Here is a 17167-nt window from a genome sequence, read left to right as displayed (position 1 = left end):
CGGCTAGGCTGAGCCACACTTTCAGTCCTTTTTTCTGAGGTATAGGAATGGGAGCCATAGCAGCTGTGGGGTAAGTGGCAGAACCTCATGTGGCCTGACCATCCATCACTACAGGGTTCAGATTTACTGCCAACAGCTTCATGTCTTTGTTACGCACAAACAATTCAGTGTGCTTAGAAACGTGGTCCCAAAATGCCACTCGGTCACGCAACATAGCAGAATGTGTTCAGGTCTTTTGCCCAGTGATTCAATCAGTTAATATTCCAAAATCTGCTGAAGGATATTTGAGATCTAGTGATCATTTAATTAAATATCAAATCTGTATTGTTTGTGATTATTGTTGTTAGATGAATTCTTGGTATTGGAAATCAGTAACTGTAACACTTGGGCAGTGAGCCACTTTGGAGTCGTGTCTTTCTGCATTTCTAATTTTGGCTGGCGTAGGGTGCCAGATGTGATTGATACAACAATTTTTTTAAATTAATAGTAATCTGTGCCTCATTAGCATTAATTTGCTTCCTATGAAAGTCTTTCTATATATAACAGGTTTTTACACAGATTTGACAGTTCCTCTGTTTCTTTTTTCCAAGAACTGGGTTATCACAGGCGGCCGGAGCAGCCTGTCATATAGTAGGGCTGCCGTGATTGGTTGACCTAATCAGTGATGTTGACGCTAAAAATGCGTTGACGTCAATATTTTAAATCGATGCATTGTTTAAAACTATGTTTATAAATTATCCCTTTTAATTTCTACAACGTCTCTGTTCATATAACTATTTATATGATTTCCCTCATCACTACTTGTTGCGTACTACACGTCTATATTGTTTCATTAAGCTTCTTAATCGAAAGATCTTGGAATACCGTATTTCTTACTGAGTTCAGTTTAGGGCGCATTCACGTGAGAAGCAACACACGCCGTGCACTTTTGCTGCATTGGGCTCAAAGCGCAAAAAGCTTCTCATGTAAATGCGCCTTGACGCTTACCACTATGTTTACATTGCTTAGAATTTGAAGTAAGTTTTGAGTGAATGTGTAGGTTAGAATCTGGGCTCATTCTGTCTTTACTGTACATTGGACTTAATGAGACATACCTACCTCTAACTATTTTATTTCTGCTATAAGTTTAAGCACATTGCTTTGTGTACGGAATGCCATAAACACATGCTGCACTTTGTTTAATATGGAGCACTTGAGAATTTGATAATGTGGACATAAACCTTGTGTACATTTAGTTTTGTGCCATATTATTATGCCATACAGCTTAAATTAATCGTTTAGATTAATCGACTAATCAGTAAAATAGTCTATAGATTAATCAATAGAACAGAACATTTATCACTTCTGCACTGTCCCTGTTCTATCCATTTCTCCGTTGCATTTCTGTTCCTATTTTTCTGTCCTGGCTCGCAGCTGCACAGACTTGTAGGGCTGCACGATATTGGAAAAAACTGACATTGCGATATTTTTTTTTCCTGCGATTATATTGCGATATTAAAAAAATGCAGGAATTTTCACCACATTATTAATAATATTAATAATGCATGTATCTTACTCTAAATAAGGGGCTCATCTGTGAAAAAGGGTGGTGCCTACAAGGGATACAAAAGATTATGACAAGCTACATCTTTGTACTCGGTTGAAACTGAGCATTAAACCAAGAAAGCTTCAATATCACATGAGGGAATTAACATGATTGACAAAATGGGTCATTTAATATTTTATTTCACAATCAAAACCTCTTCAAGTAGTAAACATTATTTTTAAAAAAACTATACAAACTAAAGAACAGCTATACACCTGTTCCAAATTCGAGATTTCTTAGTTACTTAGATGCCTTAGTTACTAAGCACAATGCTGAGGCAGAACGAGTGAGACTCGAAAGCGTCCTTAGTGAAGAAGGCAATCCCAGAATACACTGCGGCATCTATTCTCTCAAACGTAAATAAATAATTATTAATTTTTAACTAATTAATTAATTTTTTCTTTGCAAGTTTGGGCTTGTCAGCAAATGTAACAGTTTTCTGTACACGAATCGAGATGTTATAGTGACATGTTAGCGCCGTCCCACCTCATTCCATTGGTTTTAATGGCAAGATGCTAAATGCTTAACGCGAAACCCGATGGAATCGGGCGCGTTCCAATAGCCTGCCTTCTAAATCATTGACTTATTAGGATCCTCTCTACTGTGGCAGCTGCATATGTAGGTAGTACAGCAAGGCAGCTCACTAGGTTGTTGAACACACTGGTAGATGTGTCATGGAAAATGAGAACGATGTAAATTTTCGTTTTGTGTCAAGCAGCAAAAAAGTTGTAGCATGATGTATTAGATTTAATTTGCATTAAGTAACATCGCACGTCCTGCGATGTGACTATCGCGCATGCACACATCGCGATGTCGATGCTGAAACGAAATATCGTGCAGCCCTACAGACTTGTTCATTTCAAGTCATGCCCAACTGCTGGGTAAAGCAGGACTCTATTATCTGGAAGTCTAAAAGCTGTCAAAGGTGCTTTCCTGTATCGGCCAGGGCGATCCAGTTCTCGGGCAGGAGAGGGAGGCCCAAGTGAGCAAGACATCTGTTACCGAAAACCACGACATTCCGAACATAGCGAGCTCACTCACGCAGTTTAGACTACAGCCCCTAGAGCAGAGAGACACTGAGGAGAAAAGAGAAAGGTTAGCTCTGCTAAATAGTGCAATATAGAAATACTGAGTACTGATAAGAGCTCAGTGTATCCGCTCTGGAACACTGTACATCAGGTTACTCAGTTTATAAGCAGTTTATAAGAGTTGAATCAGGACGCCAGGAACAGTGCATGTGGTAGAACTTTTTTGTCATTGAATTCAACAGGGGAAGTCCACTTGTCAAAAACAGGATGTGTGCGCTTGTAGAGTCAGCTACTCTGCGGGGGCCCAATCACAGTCCTGCACTTCCTGTCCCAGACTTCATGCTGGTCTAGGCTCTTCCTCTGGGCCTGTAGAGTGCAGCAAAACCACATATAACACTCACTCATAGCAAAATCCTGGTCAAAGCTTTCCTGCTGATACTCTTACATTTGTGGGAATACATCTGAGCAGTATTGTAATTGCAGACATATTTACTCTGTTCTGTTCTCTTTTCTTTTGTAGTTTTTACCGCAGTCCTGCACCCAGTGTGCACCATTCCTGTCAGCGCCTGTGTGTGTGTGTGTGGGGCAAAGCTGCTGTGAATGATAAAACAGCTGCTATAAGCTCCATTTCATCACATGGCCTTGAAAATTACCCAGAAAAACTGTTGTTCATGATCTGGCACGTTCATTTATTATACCATATTTTTTTCCAAATTTGTCCTTATATTGAAGGCAAACAACAGGCCATCATACCTGCTCATTATTGCTAGCACTCCGCTGGGCTAAATGATCGCTCCAGCATTGTTTTGCATTTATTGTGTTGCTTTCCAACCGTTTCCTAAATCTCAGCACGTCTCACTCACATCTACTCAAAAGCCCCTTTAGTGCGGTTCAATTTCAGCAGTCTTTCCTGTGGAATGTTATACACTGAGTGATTAATTGTGCGTATGTGTTACAGAGGTAAAGGATTACGAGCCACCATTTGGCTCTAAAGTACGAGAGCACCCCTGTGTGGAAAGCATGAAGGACAACGTGCTAAGAGACCGGGGCCGACCAGAGATTCCGAGCAGCTGGATGAAACACCCGGTGAGTGCCAATTATTACAGATATGCTACAGTATACTGAAGGCTAGATGTTCTAGGCCTGTTGGGGCATGGTTTAGGTGTAATTGCATCACACTGTGCACAAACAAGGTGTGTTATCTATAAATCAAGGTGACGGTATGGTTAATGTTATTTAAAAAGAATAATAATTTGGGGGCGTCCAGGTGGCGCAGTGGGATATTCCACTGTCACACCAGCTCCAAGATTCGTAACTCCTCGGTTTGAAACTCCGGTCTCCTGGGCGCCATCTAGCGTGCGTAATTGGCAGTGCCTGCAGCAGACATGGTTCTGCTAGGGCGGCGGGATGACCGGCCTGTTTGGGTGGGGTCTTCAAACCTTGTGTAAGAACCCTAATTGGCAGATAGGGAGGCGCCTGTGCAGAGTGCATAGGTGAAAAAGGGTTCCTTAATGGGCTGCGTGCGGGTCGGAGAAGGCGTAAACAGCTATATACCCACCTTGACTGCAATCGGGGATGCCCCAGCAGCGGAAGACAAATTGACTATGCTAAATTGGGAGAAAATGCATAAATATAATTGAAAAAACATAATAATAATAATAATAATTGAATAAATAAATAAATGTTAATACATATTCAGTTTATTTTACTAATGCAGTTGAATGGAGCCAATTCTGAATGTCTTTCATTTTGCCTCCCAAAACTAGCTGTAAAATAGTACATGCTTATTGCTAGATTTTGGGGTAAAATTAAGTTGTTTTTGTTCTTAGACATAACAGTGGGTAGAGCTTTGGGCTATCAATCGAAAGGTTGAGTGTTCAAATCCCAGCTCTGCCATTCAGCCACTGTTGGGCCCTTGAGCAAGGCCTTTAACACTCTCTGCTCCAGGGGCGCCGTACAATAGCTGACCCTGCGCTCTGACCCCAGCTGGGATATGCAAAGAAAGAATTTCATTGTACTGTACACATGTACACCAACGAGGCATAACATTATGACCACTGACAGGTGAAGTGAATAACACTGATTATCTCTTCATCACTGCACCTGTTAGTGGGTGGGATATATTAGGCAGCAAGTGAACATTTTATCCTCAAAGTTGATGTGTTAGATGCAGGAAAAATGGGCAAGCGTAAGGATTTGAGCGAGTTTGACAAGGGCCAAATTGTGATGGCTAGACGACTGGGTCAGAGCATCTCCAAAACTGCAGCTCTTGTGGGGTGTTCCCGGTCTGCAGTGGTCAGTATCTATCAAAAGTGGTCCAAGGAAGGAACAGTGGTAAACCGGCGACAGGGTCATGGGCGGCCAAAGCTCATTAATACACGTGGGGAGCGAAGTTTGTTGCGCATGGGGCCAACACAATATTAGGAAGGTGGTCATAATGTTATGCCTCATCGGTGTATATGTATATGACAAACAAGGTATATTCTGTTCTACGATTGCATTCTAAGCATTTTATATAAATAGTATAACATGAACTAGTGGCTATTTGAGATTCTTTTAATCATGCTCCCATTCATCTTATTCTCAACATTGGCTTTGAGCATTACTTTATGGAAGAAATGATGTCACTTAGTTCACTCATTCATATTTATACTCAGATGTAGCGGGGCGGGTCACGCCTCACTATTTCAATTTCTGTGGTCTTATGCCTTTTGCAATAGAACAATATCATATGCCACTACTAATTATCCCTCTCATAACCTGCTGTCTTATATGCAGGGTGTGGCCTTGGTGTGCGCCACCATCAACGAGTGCTGGGACCACGACCCCGAAGCCCGGCTTACAGCGCAGTGCGTGGCCGAACGCTTCTCAGAGATCGACGACGATCTGGACAAGCTGTCCACCCGCAGCAGCTCTGAGGAAAAGATTCCCGAAGATTGCTCTGTCAGTGTGAGCGACGATAAGTGAGAGGGAGTTCATTTATAGCAACTCTGGACTGGGAGAGTGTTTCTGGCTCTGTTAGTGAACTGGGTTCATCTGCTTGTGATCTCTCTTCGAACAGGGGAAACTAGAATACAGTATGCTACGAATGACGTGTGCTTGTGTCTGCAGGTGTATCACAGACCACGGCGCCCAGGTCAGGGGAAATGAAGTAGTTTCAAGCTTTATTGTCCTATAACCAAAGAGTTAATGCACTTTATCAGAATGTCTATGCATATCTAACAGTAAGGACACACTGGTGGGGTTATGGTGAGAGAAGGTGGACAGAGTTCATTTCTCACAGCTCTCTTGAGCTCAGCTAGCAGTGGACATTACAGAGCAGGTATCTGCAGAGATTATATGACATGTACAGATAAAGTCAGCACTGTCTGTTGTAATGAAAGTGTGTGTGTGTGTGTGTGTGTGTGTGTTAGTGTGTGGATACATGTTTGACTACATCTGTTAAATGAATGTTGTGATAAACAAAGATTTCTATTTTACTCATTTACCTAGGAAATAAGCACAGTGTAAATACAAGTATAATTCTTTATCATTGTAAAAGTGAAAAAGGAATCATCAGTCTGCATCAAATATCCTGGGTAACAGACAGTATTTTGGTAAAGCATTTCCAAAGGTGTAACTTTATTTGTGATCAGGAAATAACAGCTAATTGTGCCTTTCTTTTACATTTTTGTATGCAATATTTTGTAAATCTTTTATGATTAAATGTATTCTTTTACAGTGTTTACTCAAACAATGGTTGTGCATTTTATTTCTGGGGAAATACAGTGGACCCTTAACCTATTTTTCCCATAAGAAATAATGTAAATAAAATTAATCCGTGCCAGACCTCCCAAACCACCCCCTTACCTAACATCTCTAATGTCTTAAATGCTCTTTTGTGTTATAAATACAACTATATTTTCTCTTAAATTATAGAATAGACATTCCTGTAATAAACAATAATAAACAACAATACACAGTAGTACTGTACTGTACATAAACCCACATCACATTTCAGTACAGTACGTGTGCTGTACCATACACCATAATACATTGTATTTACCAGAAACAACAATAACTCTCATATTTCTCTATTATTTCCTTCTTTATTTCAATAGTGTTGTATTTTGTAGGTATAATTTTACGAAAGAATAACTTCCTTTTTCTCTCTCACTCACTGTCCCCTCTGTCTGATACACAGTGAGAGCTACTGGCAGGAGTAATTATACAACAACAAAAAACTGCACTTTCTCTGCACCTTCTCTGGGGACGTTTTAATATTTAATTTTACAAAATATAAAGAAAACACCGTAAAAACACCGTCTGCTGTCCGAACGTTCGCTCACTGTATATATACTGTATATAGAGAGAGAAACGGTCGGAGTCAACTTGTTCGTGACGTCACGTGTTTCGCGAATTTCGGTTCATAATCCGGAATTTGTTCGTACATTAAGTTGAACAAGATCGTTCGTAACCCGAAATGTTCATATGATAAACCGTTCGTAACTCAAGGGTCTACTGTAAATACGATACACATTTAGGGTCTGTTCGAAAACCTAGTGAGCTGCCTTGCTGTCTTACTGCCTAAATAGGCAGCAGCCTAAGTAGAGAGGATTCTAATAAGTCATCAACTTATAAGTCAGGTTATTTGAACGCACTACTTAGACAGCGTTTATGTCAATTTTCGCTTACTAAGCTAACACAGTTAGCCTCATGCCATTCAAACCAATGGGATGAGGTGGCACAACATGCTAGCATGTCAACTAACATCTACCTCCGTGTACCGAAAACGGTTAAATTCACTGACAAGCCCGAATTTGCAAATAAATGACACTTGTGCAAGTTTATACAAATTAAAAATCGATGATAATTTATTTACGTTTGAAAAGAACTCCGTTCGTTGCTCTGCATCCATCCGCCATATTTTTAATTTATTTGTGAGAAAAGAAAGTGCTGCACTGAATGCTGGGATTGCCTTCACCGCTAAGGCAGCATCGGATGCTCCCTCATTATTCTGTTAAAATACCGTTCAAATTTAAGGTGCCTTATTAGGCATTATTCAAACAGCCTCCTTCTCGGGAGTGTGTAGGATGACGTAAAATGCTGTCTATGTAGAGAGCTAACTAGGTTTTTAAACACCCTTAGTAAGGGGTGCCAGTACACGTTTTATAAACAGTGTTATGGATTCTAGTCAGCAGAACTGGAACTGTACTAGATGGAGCACCAGATTTTCTCATTTTGTGTTCTGCTGACGGTGATGAAGAACAACTCTAAAACAATTTACCTAACTTGCAACCTGTTCTCCTTGTTGCCCTCTGGTAGGCGCTATAGGAGTATTAAGGACCGTACTTCCAGACTCCTGAAAAGCTTTTACCCCTCCGCCATAAAAACACTAAACTATCAAACGTTACATTCTAGGAAATAATGTGCAATTTATAGGGACTGTGCAATAACCTTATTCTTCTTTTCTTCTGTAAAGTTCTTAAAACCACTATATTTTTGGATCTAGATGTGTATGTGTTTGTTTTGTAAATACATGTGTATATACTGTATGTCCGTGTGAACGTACATGTACCGTCAAGGAGATGCTCAAAATTTTCGTTGTGCACTGTGCAATGACAATAAAGGCATTCTATTCTATTCTATTCTAACTTACATGTCTTTGGACTGGAGGAGGAAACCCACACATAGAAAGGGCCCAGACCGCTCCACCTAAGAATAAAACCCAGGACATTCTCACTTTTAGGCGACAATGCTACCCACCAAGCCACACCTGCTCAGAATGAAACCACTTAGTGACCTCTCATGCCCTGAGAGTAGCATGATCATTAAAAAAGATAGAATAGAAATGTGCCATAGTATCCTTGGTTTTGAAAATCGGCGTTTACACCGGTCGGCTGGGCGCCATCTAACGAGCATTATTGGCAGTGTCTTACCCTTCTGTATAACACTACCATATACACTGATGAGGCATAACATTAGGTGCAGTGATGAAGAGATAATCAGAGTTATTCACTTCACCTGTCAGTGGTCATAATGTTATGCCTCGTCGGTGTAGACAACAAATATAAATATATATCTGTGTTATATTTCCTGACTGCTGTTAATAATTGATCCAAGTAGGCAAATGCTGTCCACCACTTTGACATCTTTTCCATAAATGGTATGATTTTCTGCTGAGTATTGTGTCATCCACATATTGAAGATTATTGATGTTTCTTCCAATAATTTAAAACTCTTGATCAATCCTCCAGTATATTTTTTCCAGTATGTTTCATGTCCAAGATGCAGCCTTGTCTAACATCTTTGCCAGTGTGGAACCAGTCTGTTTGTACGTTTCCATAATTTTGTGTCGCCAACACAGCCGAAAGCGTTGCTGTAATCAATGAAGCATATGTTGACTTTGTTCTTAAATTCTTTGGGCTTTTCAACAATTTAGCATAAATCTGTGATGATATCTTTTGTTCCTCTGCCGTTTGTGAATTCTGCTTGCACATCTGGCAGTAGTCTGCATTGAATAATATTTAGCATAATTCTACTGGCATGGAACATGAGGAAGATTTGATGATAGTGTGTTCTTTCTTTGGGATTGAGATAGAATCTGCCATCATTGAATGTTTTTTTGACTTTTTGGTAATTTGGTGAAGAACTTAAATGAAATCTTGTGTTGCAATGTTACTGATTCCTTTAGCTTTCTTTTTTTGGTAGTGATCTCGGGGCCTGTCTGACTTTATCTTCAAGCACTGAAGGTTTCTCTGTGTAGCTGAGATCAACAAAAGTGTCTTAGAAATTGATGTCTTCTTTGTGGGGATCTTCTGTGTATTTCTTTCACTGTTCTTTGATCATCGTTTAATCAGTTATGACTCTGTCCATTGACATCAGCCCCGGTTCTGGACTGCTTTGCTTGGGGGGGCAGTAAAACCTAATGAGGGGGCATGTTGATAGTCATGTTTTTGAAGCCAGAAATATATTCAAGGCTTGATTTGTGCATGAATGATGACAGCCAAGCTATTGATACTGGCTTAAAGTGATGTATGAGGTAAAGAAATAAAAATGCATGTTTTCGAACTTAAACTTAAAACCCAATGATTAAAAAATACATGTTGATTATGTAAATGGAGAAAAAAGATTATCTAATTGTATTTCATTTTAATACGCCCCCTTAATTAAATTGCCATTAGTTCATTAGCCTAACCGCTAACGGCTAATAAAATAATTTAAGCAACACCTATGTAAGAGGTAAGTAACATTAAAGCAACGAAAAACCACAGTTAAGCAAATATTACCATGTGGAAGTCAGTTTAAACTCAGAAGAGTGTTTACCAGTATACCTGCCTCTCGCTCACACTAACAGAACATATACTGCCGAACTGAACTGTTTGGGGCAGTCTGCCGATTTGTATATGACTCAAAGAGCCAATCAGGAATAAGCAAGGAAATATCTTCACACTGTAAAACAAAATGCATTTTTGTGATTGGTTCAGAGATCATTTTAAAAATAGCCGTTGCTTGCATTGTGCTTGGGGGGGCAAAGACACAATTTGGGGGGGCAATGCCCCCCTCAGCCCCCCCCTAGCGCCGGCCCTGGTTGACATCATGTATCAATCCAACTCAAGGTTGATATTTATACTCGCTCTCACATGACTTCTGCAATTCATGTTTTTCCACGATTGTTTTTAACTTTGATGTCTTTTAGGGCTGCAGCTATAGATTATTTTTGTAATGGAGTATTCTATTGATTATTCCAGCGATCAATCGAGTAATCGGATAAGAAATACTTTTGCTTTAATAAAGAGCAAAAATAAATATATATAAGATTAAATAAGACGTGACTCTTAAAACAAACTGTACATTTTTATTCCTTGCATACAGGACAGTTTAAAGAGAACATTTTTGAAATGTTTTGAAAAACAAATACATCAAAAATAAATCAAATTACTTTTAAAATGTATACAGGCAATTTAAAACTAAAGCATAAATAATAATAAACAATAATACATTAACATTGCTAATTTTCAATGAAGAAAAGTAAGCGTATCAACAAGATGCTCTGATGGTGTAGATGTACTGAGTTTTTGTTTTGTTCCAGCTTAAAATGATCTCAAACTTTCTGTGGTTTTCTCTGTCCAGTCTCGTCTGTTCGCCCCTCTGTATTTTCTCTCTTTCTCCATTTTGCAGTCCGCGCTATCAAATCTCGGCTGTGTCCTAAATCGCATACTTTCATACTGAACAGTACGCAGGAGCGGCGACCGTGTCCAAATACGTAGTATTCATCGAACTGTACGCAAAAAGTACCCGGTTTAAGTCCTGTTAAGTACTGTTTAAGTATGAGATTTGGGATGCAGCCCTCGGCTTCTTCACGTCACCTGCCCACAGCGTGAACGTGTGCAAAAGTAAAAGTCGTCCGTGTGAAACACCGTGAGCTGTATATAGTTGTGTGGATTAAACGATGCCTCGATGCGAAAAATTTGCATCGATGATTTTTAGTAATCGAATTACTCGAGTTTCTCGAGGAATCGTTTCAGCCCTAATGTCTTTACAGGTGTTGTTGTAGTACTGATCCTTGTCCTTTGTGACTGTCAATCCAAACATTAATGGTAAATGTTTACACATGAAATCTGATTGACAGCAGTCAGTTGTTTACAGCATTGTCTTGTTGATTTTGTCCTGTTGATGCTGAAAGCTATTCCATTATTTCATTGTTGTTCATCACTTGAATAGTAGACAGTGTGTTCTTCTGATTGAAAGTGTCTCAATCCTGTCCATTTTAGTTTAGTGGAGACGATATATTTCTGTCTTCACAACTTCCAGCTTGTTAGGATTTATACTACATTCCAAGCTCTAGTTGTAATATGGTTTTGAAGCATTTAATTCTCTTTTCGGGCTTACCAACCTCAGCATCTAGGTTTCTAATAGACCCTGACTTAGTTGCACCATACACGCAAGCTGTACTCAGAGACTACGTCCAGACCTGAGGGACCCATTTTCTGGCACTATACTTTACCTCTACCCCATCTTCTGTGCAGTTGAATTGATGTCATTGTCACCTTTGAGATCATCCCCCTCTAACATCGCCCTATATTGCTGTTGCACAGTATAGGTGATAGGTTTAGTCTGGCACCTCTGCTAAGACCTTTCTGCCATGGGAGACCCTGACAGGAGATAAAATTCCAGGCAGGATAGCTCTCTGCTTTTCTGATGCATGCAAGTCTTCTCACATCAACAAGCCACCATACCGTTAGGAGGCACGTTCAGTTGCTTATTTTATTTGTCCATATTGCCACTCACTTGTGTGTAAGCGTAAAATGCATTAAAACAAATATTTTAAACCTAAACAAATCAATGCTAATAATGTTTTAGTTGACCAACTTGATTGTGTATAATAAAATGTTGAATTTGATGCCTGCAATACATTAAAATAAAAGTTTATAGAATATTTAAGTTACACTTATTAACTTTTGAAATATTTCACAATAAGCAGGTGAGGGTATCATGATTGGGTATTGTTTGTTTATTAGGATTTTAACGTCATGTTTTACACTTGTGGTTACATTCATGACAGAAACATTTACATTTTTTAATTTTCTATTTTTCCCACTACCCCCCCCCCCCCCCAAATCCCCCCAAATCCCCCCAAATCTAGTTGTGTCCAATTACCCTGATTATGTCCTCTATACTGATTCGACCCCTTCACCGCTGACTGAGAACGCCTCTCAACTGACATACGCCCCCTCCGGCACGTACAGTCAGTACAGACTGCATTTTTTACCTGCACGAGTCAAGTTACACTGACGGACACTGTGTACGGAGGGCCACACCCCCATCAGCATTATTCCTCAGCCCTTTGCAGGCGCCATCAGTCAGCCAGCAGGGGCAGCAGTTGCACCAGTTATGAGGACCTATGATCCGACTTTTTACCCCTATGAACAACAGCCAATCGTTGTCCATGGCGCTGCCCAGCCCAGTCGGAAGGCAGAGCTGAGATTCGATATGATGTATTCAAAACCCCAACTCTGGTGTGCTAGCGTACTTTTTACCACTGTGCCACCTGAGCGCCTAGCAGATGCTGCCAGCCTGCCACTGTTGGGCTCCTGAGCAAGGCCCTTAATCTTAAATTGCTTAAATTGTATTGTCTTAATTGTAAGTCACTTTGGATGAAAGTGTCTGCTAAATGCTACAAATGTAAATGTACTTGTAGTTCATGTGTTGAATGCAGCAGATATGAGCAGCAGCCCCTGTGATGGATTGGCATCCTGTCCGGGGTTTGTTATTGTATTGTGCCAAGTGATGCTGGGGAAACAGTACCCTACACTGCTCTGACACAAATAAAGCAGTGGTAAAACAAGAAAATGTATAAATAAATAAATGAATAATGCATGCCACCCTTAGAAGCATACTACACACAAATGCCTAAATCCCTTCAGTTACAGTTATTGTTCTGTATGTTCCTATTCATTTGTTTTTCACATATTACCATAACAGTACATTTGCAGTCTAGTGTAACAGAGGATGTTTTTGCTCTTGTGTATACAGTATACAGAAATTGTCATTTATTTTACACAAACCTGTAGATTAAAACATATTGCTGGATGTCTTCATGCATGCTCAATAATTCAGGTACACAATCCCACAGTTGGAGATACGTTTCATCACTCATCCAAGGAACTCCTTCAGTCTGAGCTGGTAGTGAATGTTCCAACCTTATATGCAGAAGCATTTGCATAAACACCGAAACCAGCACCACTGCATAACAATTGTTCAGACAGTGGTTGTCCTTCTTCTCCCTTCGAGCTGCTGGAGCAGAGTTTGGGCATTTTTCCAGCTTTGACGAATGCCCAGTAAGGATAACCACAATCATCCAGGGCATTCTTAATATGAGTTTTTTCTCCTTCTTTGACCGTTGTGTCAGTGGGGATGATAATTTAAACTTTTAGTTTAAATTATTTGTGTATGTTTGGTTTGTGTAAATCCAATTCATTCAAATTATTCTTCAGGCCACCCAAAGAGGATGGGTCCCTGCTGAGTCTGGTTCCTCTCAAGGTTTCTTCCTGTACTTTAATGGAGTTTTTCTTTGCCACTGTCACCCTCGGCTTGCTCAACGGGGGTTTCTGATCTATAATTTGTGCCATATCAAAACTCCTAGAAAAAGTACAGTCAAAGTATATTACTATACACCCAGTATTATCAGGGCCTGAGAGTTTAATAACTGCCACAGCAAGTGCCCTTAGGCTGCCATTGTTTTATATTTAAATTGTATGTTTGTTTTAAAAATAGCGAAGCATCTACTACTGCTTTATCTTGATTAGATTTGTGGTGGGTCTGGCTTCTCCTGAACCACAGCATGTAATGCATTACCTCACCCCAAACAGGACGCCAATCCATAACAGGGCCTCAGCCATCACTCCTGTATATAGACATTCTACTAGCCAACAGCACCACTGGGGACTGAAACCCTGGAGTAGTAAGCTAGCACAATTTACCGGCGTGACACCTGAGTGCCCTCTGGTAATCACACAGACTAAAAATTAAACCAAGATTATTTTAGGATTAAAACCACCAAATTGTAGATATATTTTTGTTTATTATTATAAATAAGCAAGACGATCACTACCAGGGCCTCATATATAAAGTATTACCAGTGCTTGATTAAAAAAAATTCTAATAGGGCACCGGAGTGGCGCAGCGGGATATCCTGATAGTGCACCAGCGCTAGGATTCTGCTGGACGCCCCTTAGCAGGCACAATTGGCAAGTGCCTGTAGCAGACAAAATTGGCCTCTAGTCTGCTGGGTGGGAAAAGACCAGACTAAAAAGAGGGTGGGGTCGCCAACGCTGTGTAAGTAGCCTGGTTGCCCAGAGTGCCTGTACAGAAGTGGAGGAACGCACAGATCAGTGTGTGGCTTTCCGTGCACGAAAACGACCTTACGTGCAAAATCCACCAAAGTATAGAAAAATAAAAAGGGATCAGTGGACTGAGCATGCGTCGGAGGGAGTGTGAGTCAGGCAAATATACACCCTCCTTGGACACCACCGGGTTCCCCAGCAGTGGAAGACTACATTTCATTTACATGACATTTATGGCATTTAGCAGACACTTTTATCCAAAACGACTTACAGTACACAGTCTAAGCAATTGAGGGTTAAGGGTCTTGCTCAAGGGCCCAACAGTCTTATGCATACTAGTCCAGTACTTTAATCACTAGGCTACAACTGCCCCCAAAGGACACTTAATTGGGAGAAAAAGGCATTAAAATGCATTAAAAAAAAGATTCTAATGAAACTCTTATGGCTGTGCAAATGTGGTTCAACCATAAAAGTCTCAAAAAAGACTAGCCAGGCTTCTTTTGTGTGTCTAAAACAAGTAAAAGCCAAATAATGATCTAACTGAGCTTAATAAACTCACCTTTACACTGTGTCTTCTGAGCCGTGAGTCTGTTTAGACAGCTCACTCTGCAGTAGTTTCCCTCTGCTTTGTTGGACAGTCCAACAGTATCAGACTGGACACCATCCCTTTCAGCCAGACCCCAGTTTATTTCTAAAAAGCTACCAATTTACAGGTTTCTTTCTCTCTATTTCAGGGCTAAACCACTGGAGTTTTGTCTGGTGCAATAACCACGGGTAAACTAGCATCTGTAAATAGCTCTCTTTATGGAGCTAATCTTAGAATAGCTTTTATAACGTGCCCTGGCATTTCTGCTTAGTGCTGGTGTTGTTTTGAACCGGACTGTACTGACCAGAGCGTAGCACTCTATATCTCAGTTGGGTGGAGTGCATAAAATATCGCACACTTTGCTTCACCACAGAGGCCAGGAAAAAGTATAAAGGAGTAACTTGATATGTTTATTATGGACAAAAAACAGTTCATTATAAAGCTTGTGATTTACATCGATCAGCCATAACATTAAAACCACCTCCTTGTTTCTACACTCACTTTGTAGTTCTACAATTACTGACTGTAGTCCATCTGTTTCTCTGCATGCTTTGTTAGCCCCCTTTCATGCTGTTCTTCAATGGTCAGGACTCTCCCAGGACCACTACAGAGCAGGTATTATTTAGGTGGTGGATCATTCTCAGCACTGCAGTGACACTGACATGGTGGTGGTGTGTTAGTGTGTGTTGTGCTGGTATGAGTGGAGAAGACACAGCAGCACTCCTGGAGTTTTTAAACACCTCACTGTCACTGCTGGACTGAGAATAGTCCACCAACCAAAAATATACCCAGCCAACAGCGCCCCATTGGCAGCGTCCTGTGACCACTGATGAAGGTCTAGAAGATGACCAACTCAAACAGCAGCAATAGATGAGCGATCGTCTCTGACTTTACATCTACAAGGTGGACCAACTAGGTAGGAGTGTCTAATAGAGTGGACAGTGAGTGGACACTCCAGCAGCGCTTCTGTGTCTGATCCACTCATACCAGCACAACACACACTAACACACCATCACCATGTCATTGTCACTGCAGTGCTGAGAATCATCCACCACCTAAATAATACCTATTCTGTAGTGGTCCTGTGGGGGTCCTGACCATTGAAGAACAGGGTGAAAGCAGATTTAAAAAGTATGTAGAGAAACAGATGGACTACAGTCAGTAATTGTAGAACTACAAAGTGCTTCTATATTCTAAATGGACAGTAAGGGTGTGTTCGAAAACCTAGGGAGCTGCCTTGCTGTCTTACTGTCTACATAGGCAGCTGCCTCAGTAAAGAGGATTCTAATAAGTCAGTGACTTGTAAGTCAGGTTATTCAAACGCGCTACTTAGACAGCACTTCCATCGGGTTTCGGGTTTAGCATCTTGCCATTAAAACCAATGGATTGAGGTAGCACAGCACGCTAACGTCAATATAACATCTCCCTTCATGTAACGATAACGGTTACATTTCCTGACAAGCTCGAACTTGCACAAAAAACACTCGGTACAAGTTTATACAAGTTAAAAATCAGTAATATTTTATTTACGTTTGAAAATAACTCCATTCGTTTCTCCGCCCCGTCAGCCATGTTTATTTTTTGTGAGAGAAGAGCACCCGACCCGCAATGAATGCTGGGATTGCCAAAATAACATTGAAATATTAAGATAGCTCAGTAGTGAGGATTTTACGGCATCTAGGATTTCGAACAACCTCATACTCGGGAGCTCGCACAGGATGACGTAAAATGCTGTCTATGTAGACAGCACACTAGCTAGACTAGATCTGTAAGGTTCTGTGGCGTCTGTGGGACTTACCACTCTTCCCCGACGTCACAAGCCTTACAGAGCAGTTCTGAGCTACCTATACCTAGTAGATAGCATCATTTATTTACGCTAGCAGCATTCTTATTGAATCTACCAGACTTTTATTCATCCCATCCATTATAGTGCCAGATGGCAAATGTTACAGTGAATGAAAGTGATGAACCCAGAATTTCCAGAGTTAGAACTGTGGGTAATGGCCCAGAGTTCACTGACAGAGTGCTTCATTTTACTGCGCTGACACTTGCTGCTGGGACAGAAGATCTTGAAACCTAATTCTTGAAGCTACCATTGAGCAGAAATGCAAGCCATGTCCACAGTTTTTATTCTACCCCTGTT

At 40.6% G+C, this 17167-nt stretch overlaps 1 protein-coding gene across 1 annotated transcript in view; it reads left to right on the top strand.

Moving 5' to 3' along the window:
* tgfbr2b (transforming growth factor beta receptor 2b) overlaps window positions 1-6659 on the top strand; it is a 44885-nt gene extending 38226 nt beyond the window's left edge. The window contains exons 6-7 of the mRNA XM_062991336.1: window positions 3572-3699; window positions 5392-6659. Coding sequence (XP_062847406.1) covers window positions 3572-3699; window positions 5392-5580 — 317 coding nt within the window. The 3' untranslated portion in view covers window positions 5581-6659. The remainder of the gene's footprint in view (window positions 1-3571; window positions 3700-5391) is intronic.
* Window positions 6660-17167: the final 10508 nt, after the last annotated feature.

Source organism: Trichomycterus rosablanca, chromosome 3, assembly GCF_030014385.1.
Source record: "Trichomycterus rosablanca isolate fTriRos1 chromosome 3, fTriRos1.hap1, whole genome shotgun sequence".
NCBI classification, from domain to species: Eukaryota; Metazoa; Chordata; class Actinopteri; order Siluriformes; family Trichomycteridae; genus Trichomycterus; species Trichomycterus rosablanca.
Note: the sequence above shows the minus strand (reverse complement) of the source record. Positions and strands in the feature narration are given on the sequence as shown.